General features: G+C 31.7%; 1 protein-coding gene across 8 annotated transcripts; it reads right to left on the bottom strand.

Moving 5' to 3' along the window:
• Positions 1 to 897: 897 nt before the first annotated feature.
• LOC137820703 (serine/arginine-rich splicing factor SR34A) lies at positions 898 to 7,192 on the bottom strand. 8 transcript variants are annotated; one of them, XM_068624904.1, is made up of 14 exons: positions 7,020 to 7,175; positions 6,095 to 6,357; positions 5,835 to 5,944; positions 5,275 to 5,340; positions 4,606 to 4,680; positions 4,397 to 4,529; positions 4,004 to 4,050; positions 3,869 to 3,926; positions 2,256 to 2,305; positions 2,121 to 2,177; positions 1,829 to 1,908; positions 1,672 to 1,743; positions 1,556 to 1,592; positions 898 to 1,197 (listed from the first exon to the last, which is right to left on the bottom strand). In XM_068624904.1, the coding sequence occupies exons 3-14, from the start codon at positions 5,919 to 5,921 to the stop codon at positions 1,177 to 1,179; spliced, it is 783 nt and encodes a 260-aa protein (XP_068481005.1). In that variant the 5' UTR covers positions 5,922 to 5,944; positions 6,095 to 6,357; positions 7,020 to 7,175; the 3' UTR covers positions 898 to 1,176. The 8 variants fall into 8 exon arrangements, with proteins under 8 accessions (XP_068481005.1, XP_068481011.1, XP_068481007.1 ...); XM_068624910.1 differs by having other exon boundaries at positions 1,672 to 1,740; XM_068624906.1 differs by having other exon boundaries at positions 5,835 to 5,940; positions 7,020 to 7,158.
• Between the last annotated feature and the right edge of the window lie 2,278 nt (positions 7,193 to 9,470).

The following is a 9,470-nucleotide window of genomic DNA, read 5'->3' as shown; positions in this document are numbered from 1 at the left end:
ATCTCAAAACCATAAATATCAACATTTCAACTTAAAGAAACCATTGATATCAACATTGTCATTGTTTATAAACCTATACTATTAATATAAATATTAGTGACAATGATTAATCTCGTAAAATGTTAGATACTTTCAAAAACATCTTACATATGTAGAATGGTATATTACTATTGTCAACATTATGACATCTTAAAAAATGATACAAAGATACCTAAACAATTCATGTAAAGCCTTAATCAACTCCTGAAATTGGATTAACATTTTATTGAAATTATGGCGGAGACAATATATGCCAAGTATCACCCACTCCAAACCCAATATCAAACAAGTTAAACATATATCAATCAAATTCTTCGAATTCCTATATAATTTTACATATTAATTTAATAAAAAATAAAAAAACAAAAATTCTAATAATCTTAACTTCACTGTTAATATTAAATTTTAATTTTCCCAATCAGACACCAGTTCAAATTTCACATTTTTGTGATTTTATCCTTTCCTGTAGTATTTATTACACACCATTTATACTGAAGTTAAATTGTGTCAAATAGGTATAATTTACGTCAGAGAAAAAATTAAGAACTTAAATGGGTGCAATATTAAAAAAAAACTTATTCAATATTCGGTTCATTTTTTATTGAATAACTTCAGTATCATTATAACATTACAAAGGGTAAACCTGGAAAATTTAAACAACCCCATCAATCGACTGAGTGATCATAATCAAATATGGGACTACCACGTTATTTTAACTGCATTTTAAAATAACTGATAAGTTGTACAGCAAATGTGAACGTTTTCAACTCTATTCTCTGTTTTGTGGGAAACAATAATAGTTAGTCCCTACTTTTTAAACTCTAATTTCTGGGTCTTTATAAGGTATCAAACTCACCGTTGAAGAGCCAAGTGGTCTCAAAATGAAATTACACTTCGCGAATGTTAATAATTGTCATAGAAACTTTAAAAGGTACAATGCAACGGCTAGGCTAATATCGAACATTTTTGTTTAAATGAAACAACACAATAACCGAACTGGTAAACATTTACCAAGAAAACAGCCTAGGTACATCAAAAGTTTGCCCTTAGAACAATTTAGTTCAACTTAAATATAATTCTGATACTGCCTAGATCGGGACAATATCTCAAGAGAACCACCGGCGTCTTTTCTGAAATTCATCCACTACCTGACAGCACCTACAAAAAACAAAGTTCATTGCTGCCAATTAACACAGATTATTCATTTATGACTAATCACCAAAACTCAAACAAGTCGGAATAACCAAAACTTGTGTGATTCTTGTTACGAAACAATTATTTATCACGACCCTTCGTTGTTAAAAAATTCAGCGTTTTACTTAAATTGTTTTTCATTAAACATAAGAAAAACAAGGTGTAGAAAATTCTGAATACATATTTATTTGATAAACCAAGCTAGCTAAATCCTCAAATACATAAGGATTCATCACAACACTTTCAAAATTGTCACATTCCTAGTTCGCAACAAAAATGTTATCATGATTCTAAATCATTTAATTTTTAAAAGCATATATACCTGGCGAGGAGATCCAGACCGTGAGCGTGATCTTGGCCTGCATAATTCAATGAACAACTCAGGCGCATATAGAAGGTATTGCAAACCATTTACTCAACATAGTATGTTTTACGTACCTTGAAGATTTGATTGGTGATGCTGATCGAGATCTAGATCGTGACCTAGACACAGAACGCTCCAAAGATCTACTGTAGATTGAAATAACAGGTTTTCCATGAATAAAAGTAATGTCTAAAAGCTATTTGGCAATGAACATTAACAAAGAGCACACACCTTCTGACCCTTTTTGGACTTCTACTCCTGCTGGGGCTTCGGCTGCGGCTCCTAGAACGACTACTCTCATACTTTCTCACCTGCACAAACACCAGTAATTTTTTGTCCACTATTTTTCATTAAAGGATAACATCCACATATCACTTTTCACAAAATCTCAAACCATTGAATAATCCAGCACCCTCATGTGTATGGGGTACAAAATCATTTTACAGGGAAAAAAGAGGCAAAAGAAAGAAGATTGCAAGATCTATAAGCATTTTTTAAAAGCTGCTTGAGTTTTGGAAATTACCCGAATATAGGCTCTTGCCCAAGGATTTCTAAACTCAGTGTCATCCAGTTTCCGAATCTGTAAAAGGTGTGTTAGAAAACGGATAGAAGAGTATAGCAGTAATTTTGGTATCATTCAACAAGATGAAGAACTTACAGCATACTTCATGTCGTCATAATTAGTGTAATCAACAATGCCAAAAGTCCCTAAACAGAGAGCAATAGTATGAGTGATATACACTAAAACAAAAAATTTAAAATTGAAGGATCAGAATTGGAATACATTTGTAGAGTAGAAAGCTATACGTAAACCATTTGATATCACACAAAAGGCTTATGTAAAAGTTGAGACACTAAGCTCGAAATTATCTCCAGAAGGATGTTCCTCTACCATGATAATAATTAAATCTATACTCAATTTCATAGATTTTATTCACCAAAGCAAAGTTGATAAATTATATGCTCAAAACGTAGGCAGCTTTGTGCAATAAAGCCTTAATATAACAAATTATCAGGGATGCTTGATGTCTATTAATATGACGCCAGTGATGCATGAATTAATACAAAAGGATATCAAGTGTTCATGGCCCTCAACTGCAAACATTCAATCCTAAAAATTGCAATTTGCCAACTTTATATAACTCCAACCCATACAACTATACAAGTTGAATTATGCAAGGTAATCTGAAATTATACAGCCACATACTTGATCGTTCTCATCACACTTCATACTGAATAAAATTCTATAATGCAAAAAATTCATTCCCAATATCCGCCATCACCTTCTATCACCGAGAAAAAATAACCCAGTCACTTCTCCATTCATCCATCACCTCCTATCACCAAGAAAAAACAAAAACCCTGGCCTCTTCTCCCATCAAACACCAACTCCTCCTCACCCAATCATTGTGTCTGTCACAGAAGTTGCCAAAAACACAAATGAAAGGCTGTCTAGCAATGCCAGAGGTCACAGCCCATCTGGCAACGATGGAAATAGAGGAGCAGCCACGAATGACTGCAATGCAACAGGCCTTCGAGGAGTGACAATGTCACGACATAACACACTGGCACAATAGTTCCACTATTGTTTGTGATATACAATTAAAGGTAATCCTCAACCTACACTTTAATTTCTTTTGCAACTATTACACATTCAATAAAGAATTAAATTCAATAGCATCAGGGTAAAATTTATATCCTCAATTATTGTTTAGGTCAATAAATTCCCACTGTTTAAAGCCCTCACAGGGAACCTTGGACACAGTGAACTAGAATTGTGAACTTCACAATTGCTCCATGGTACATTTAACATTACCTTAAGCCTATGAATTGTGGAGTCCAAATTGCTAATAATGCAGAAAATGATATATACACACACAAACACATATATGCACTGATTAGAACGAGTTGCAAGTTAATAGTGGAATAGATGTTATATTGTCCCGTATGCCCTCTGTCATCATTATAAAGCACACCCGTAGAAGCCATGGAACAACAAATTTGGATGTCCTTGCCTATTAAGAGTTTCATGTCCATTTCTTCAATCATATTAACTTAAAACATCAGAATCAACAATGAATTAATATTCAGATTGTTTTTATATATGGTTCAAGATTATGACGTTCAAGCCCCTGGGATCTTATAATATTTTAATTTTCATACAGAAGAGGGAGATCACAGCTGGTTTAACAAACAAATATTATTTATAATTGTATCAATGTAATAAGTAATTTAAGGTAAGCAAAAACAATAACTGAAATGAAGGTGTACCTTCACTATCACGGGAAACCTCAGCAAAACAAACATCACCAGCTTTTCGCATATGATCCTGAAACCAAATATCATAACATAGTGAGGTAAGAACAATTTGAGTAGTAAAGTTTACAAGCATGAAGATTATGATACCTTCAAATCTTGCCAGGATGCAGAAGATGGGAGTCCACGAACAATAACTGCAGACGAAAATAAAAACTTAGTTCAATGGTGTGGGTAAAAATATGAAAAGTTCAACTACAGTTGATTTATTAATACATTAAACAACTATTTCATACAAAATATGAACCATATAAAAGAAAAGAGAAGACAAACAAAACAAGCTTCTCATAATGAAAAATCCATAAACCTGAGCACCAACAGTCTAAGCATAAAAGACTGAAAAATTAATATAATTAAAAAAGATACACAAACAAACAAGGGATAGCTAAATAGATGTGTATGCAGTCTGAAGAAAAATATGTAGCATTGCTCCCTATCCTTCTCCATAATAACAAGATTTTGCTAAAAGCACAATGAACATACCTCGAAATTCAGAATGGCGTGAGATGCCAAAACGACCCCCACTAGCCCCACCCCCACCCCCACCCCCACCACTTCCACCATATCCACGTCGATCACTTGATGATGGTCCTCTACCTCCATGGGCAAGCTCCACCTGCAACCAGAACACATGAGGCATACCATTATAGCAGAATTTACCCCAAAAGCCAAAAGTTGGAAGAGCTCCTTACCCTTAACCGACAACCGTCAAAGTTGTATCCATCTCTACCTCGAATCGCATCTTCAGCATCTCGAGCATTATCAAACTAGTAACCCAACAAAAAATAAATGATCAAATGGTAAAAGAGAAAAAGAGAAAGAGAAAAAAAAAAACACATGGATGAGAGGAAAAATACTTTAACGAGTATACTAAATGAAGAAAAGAAAAATACTTCAACGAGTATACTAAATGAAGAAAAGAAAAATACTTCAACGAGTATACTAAATGAAGAAAAGAAAAATACTTCAACGAGTATACTAAATGAAGAAAAGAAAAATACTTCAACGAGTATACTAAATGAAGAAAAGAAAAATACTTCAACGAGTATACTAAGTGAAGAAAAGAAAAATACTTCAACGAGTATACTAAGTGAAGAAAAGAAAAATACTTCAACGAGTATACTAAATGAAGAAAAGAAAAATACTTCAACGAGTATACTAAATGAAGAAAAGAAAAATACTTCAACGAGTATACTAAATGAAGAAAAGAAAAATACTTCAACGAGTATACTAAATGAAGAAAAGAAAAATACTTCAACGAGTATACTAAATGAAGAAAAGAAAAATACTTCAACGAGTATACTAAATGAAGAAAAGAAAAATACTTCAACGAGTATACGAAATAAAGAAAAGAAAAATACCTCAACAAAACAATAACATGGAGGGCGGGGAGGAATCTTCAATTCAATATCCATTACTCGGCCATACTGCAGTGGAAAAATCAATGCAACACAACTACATTAGTACAAAACTATCAACCCCACTTATCAGACCTTAACTATAACTTACATTGAAATGAACTAAACATGTGATTATTACTAATGAAGGACGCAAGTGTAATGCAGGTATGGTAAATATAAACAAGGTCCATGACAAGAAAATACACAAGTATGCAGGTCAAACATTATTTATCCTTGCTGACAAGTCAAAATAAGAGTAATACTTCATACTGGTTGGTTATTCATCAGTTAAAATAATCCCAAAATTGATTTCACATTTTTTTTAAAAGTGTGTGCGTACAAAAATGGTTCTAGTAAGGAAATTCACATTAATTTTTCAAAAGCACTGAGGTAGATTCCAGATAATGAGTCAAATTATATTAAATATAGAATAAATCAGGAGACCAAACAAACTGAACATACACAAAATATAATCTACTGGATGCAACAAATATATTGCACAGGAAAAGTAAAAATCCAACCTTGTAGAATAGATCTTCAATTTCTGACTCTCTTATGTCAGAAGGCAGGTTGCCTACGTAAATTGTGCGAGAGAAGCGACCACTCATGTTTGATATGTTATACAGTCTGTCTACAAACAAAATTTGAAGCTCATCAGTAAAGAGGGGGATTTCTCTCGCCTTTTTGAAGCCTTAGGCAAAAACCTAAAATTTTCTAATTATCATCATTATTACTCTAATGATTATACAAAAATAAATAAAACCAAAACTATGAAGCAAACCAAGAGAGCAATCCTTGAGGTGAGCCGTGCTCCACAAGCTCCATTGCTCATTTGCTCCAAGATGCTCCAAAGCTATAACAATATTGAAACTAAATTGGATCTCCTCATCCTTTCCAGTATTTTAGCAGGCATACATCTTCTGAGTGAGCAAGAATCTCCAATAATTTTAAAAAAATAACCATAACTCCACCCCGATTCTCCCATTCCCTTTCTATATCCCTATGTTTGAGTGCAAAGCTCATATTTGTCCAAGCGCTTGTCATCTATCATAAAGAAAGCATTGATGTCATGAGATCAAATTAAGATCGACATAGACTTAAACCTTACTCAGCTCTCTTTTTAACAGCATTGAAAAATCATCCCTGGCAAAAATTCGCAACATGACCTCTTTTTGTAATGGTATATACTAGTTAAATCAGCTTAATTGTCCTGAATGTAGTGGGACTACAATTCTCTACCCTCCCTGTCTGAAACACACGCGTATGTACACAAACCATTTACAGGAACACTGTTTGTTTGAATTACTATTGCAACCCTAAAGTTCAGAAGTTGCAACGAAGAAACCGGTAACCAGGTTCTTGAACCCCTTCTAAAGATTTCGCCCCCGGTGACTTACAACCTTGGCAATCAAATCAGCTAATTTGGAGTAAGCTAAATTCCTGTAAGATAACTCCAAGAAACTACTACAAAGAAGAAAAAGAGAGAAAAATAATTCGAGATTAAAACCTAACTATTGAGCAAAGTCTTCAGAATATGCCCACAATAACCAAGTCGTGCACGACATGAAAAAAATAAAATAAAAATTCAAAACTCACTGAAGAAATCAAAATCAAAACCCTAATTGTACATTGGGTCACCCAAATCGATAGAGGCATGTGACATATATAAATTCAAGAAGACAGGAATAATTCGATAAATGTCATACCAGAAACAGAGAAGGAACAGCTACAGGACACAATCGAACGCTTCTTCTTCTTGACGAGGCTGAAGTTGAGAAACACGACACTTCCAAGGAGGAGAGCAGAGCAGTGTAGGTGGCAAAAGTGTAGGGTTGAACCAATTTATGGACCCAAAGGGGTTTGGACCTCCACTACAGCCCTGGCCCAATTTTACTCTTGAAAAGTGAAAATAATCAATTAATTAATAATTTAAGGAGGATTGATTAAGTTTAGTTAGTAATTATAAAATTTGAATCGAATTTATTTATCTATATATCATTTTTTAAAATTTTGATTGACATGTGTGAAGATCTAATTTAAAGGTGCACTTTGTTTTAAATATAAAATCTATGCCTGAATGGCGTTAAAACATCATTATTAATTATGTTATTACATTATTATTGGTATAAATTATTCTAAATTTATATGGTTAACAAAAGGATTTTTTTAACTTTTTTTATTAAAAAATCCTTACAATTTTAATTATCGTGTTTTGTAAATGTCTTCTTTTTGTGTTGTTTTATCTCTTTTAAACTCAATTGACTTTCCTGTATTAATTTTCCTATCAATAAAAAAAATATCCACTTATTATAAAGTTAATAAAATTGATTTATTTTTACAAATGGCGTTATGAACATGTTTTTATATTTAATATAAAATATAATGATGTAACTAATATAACATGTAATATCTAATTAAATATTATATTTATATATAATTTCAGTATTACAATATTTTAAAATATCAAATCGACATAAGTTGTGTCCATCAACTTAGAGTGAAGCTCTATCACCTAAACATCACCTACCCCGTGTAAATACATAATCATCACATATGAAGAAAATAAATACTACACAACTAAAAGAATAAACTAACTATTTTTATAAATTCTAATATAAATGTCATTTTAAATAAAAAAAACATCAATTTATCAATTCTCATACATTTTTTTAAAGCAATTAAGTGTTTGTAATTATTCATAATTCATATTTCTCATATCAAACTTATATTGACCAACCTACATAGACACTTGATTATACTTCCAAAGACATGTATATTGACTAAGAGATTTTCACATGTCATACTATCTCAATAAGAAATTCACACACTTATGTGCATAATAATCTCAATATCATATTATCTAATATAACAGGGTCATATAACAGGTCAAGTTAATTATCTTTCAAAGAATTTATATATTCATATGAATCTCCTTGGACTCTTACCACCTAAATAACTTCATCTATATAGTTACATGATATCAATAAAGTCAATATACCTCTTTCTACATGAATTCATAGTTAATGCACGTCCTAACAATCCCAACACGCTATTTCTTTACCTGAAAAATACTATGTCTCGATCACAATTTTCATATCTTATATCTCATATTACACCTAATCAAACCATTAAATCACACAAAAACACAAAAATTCAATCAAAACAAAAATTATCTAACATCACATAAAATACATAAACTAAAACACTTTTAATTAAATATATAATTAAAATAAAAATAAAAATTAATTAAAAACAATAAACACATAGACACATAAGTAAATCTTAAATTTTGAGTTCTTTTATCATTATTTAAAAAAATTAGTTTTAGCAAATATTATCTCGTTTAAGCTAGAATGGATATCACTTAAACGAAAATTCTCTCGCTTCACTGAAAACAGACGCGAGAGCACCCCTAAATTTCACTTAATTTTTGTTTGAGCGAGATCTCCCCTCGCTTGAGCGAAAATGGACTCGCACCCCATTTTTCACTTTATTCTTGTTTGAGCGATAATTTTTTTCTTAAGCGAGATATGCATATTTTAAACTATACAAAGTTGTTATGTTTCATTATTTACACCAAAAAATCATACAAAAACTTGAATTTCATCAACAATTCAGATCACGTAATATATCTAGCTCAAAGTTGTAGAGATATTCTCATTAAACTACTATGTTAACCTATATATATTCATTACATATAAATCAATTTCAATCCTTTAGAATCAAACAATCAATGCTTCAATAGAGTCGTAATGTCAACAATTAAAATCAATTCATTCAAATATAACACACACAAAAATTCATTCATATCAAAATCAATATATACTATACAAAATACACAAAATCAACCATTTCAATAATATACCCACTTTACTCAATTAGAAAAACAATTGCAAAAAAATTTGAGATTGGTGACCATATCACCCCACATCTAAATCTTTTAAGTTAAGGTTTTATTAAAAGGAATAAAACTAGTTTCTCCTGACCTCAAGTAGGTGGACTCACAAACTACAATTCTACGACTCAAGGGTAGCTTAACCTGCACCACAAAGTTCTCATCAAATATCTAACTATATCACTATGACTTTGAGCTAACAGAGCTGATCTCAAAGCTAAAACACCACATGCAAAACTTATACCAAAGATAATCTAACAAA

This window comes from Phaseolus vulgaris, chromosome 9 (assembly GCF_000499845.2).
Source record: "Phaseolus vulgaris cultivar G19833 chromosome 9, P. vulgaris v2.0, whole genome shotgun sequence".
Lineage (NCBI taxonomy): Eukaryota > Viridiplantae > Streptophyta > Magnoliopsida > Fabales > Fabaceae > Phaseolus > Phaseolus vulgaris.
This window is presented reverse-complemented; position numbering and strand designations above follow the sequence as displayed.

Excerpts from the sequence above, each read along its gene's own strand:
- LOC137820703 (XM_068624902.1), bottom strand. The coding sequence starts at position 5,921 with ATGAGTGGTCGCTTCTCTCGCACAATTTACGTAGGCAACCTGCCTTCT. Across the intron at positions 5,341-5,834 it reads TTGAAGATCTATTCTACAAG|TATGGCCGAGTAATGGATAT; the intron begins GTTGGATTTTTA and ends TTTCCACTGCAG. Across the intron at positions 2,178-2,255 it reads ATGACGACATGAAGTATGCT|ATTCGGAAACTGGATGACAC; the intron begins GTAAGTTCTTCA and ends CACCTTTTACAG.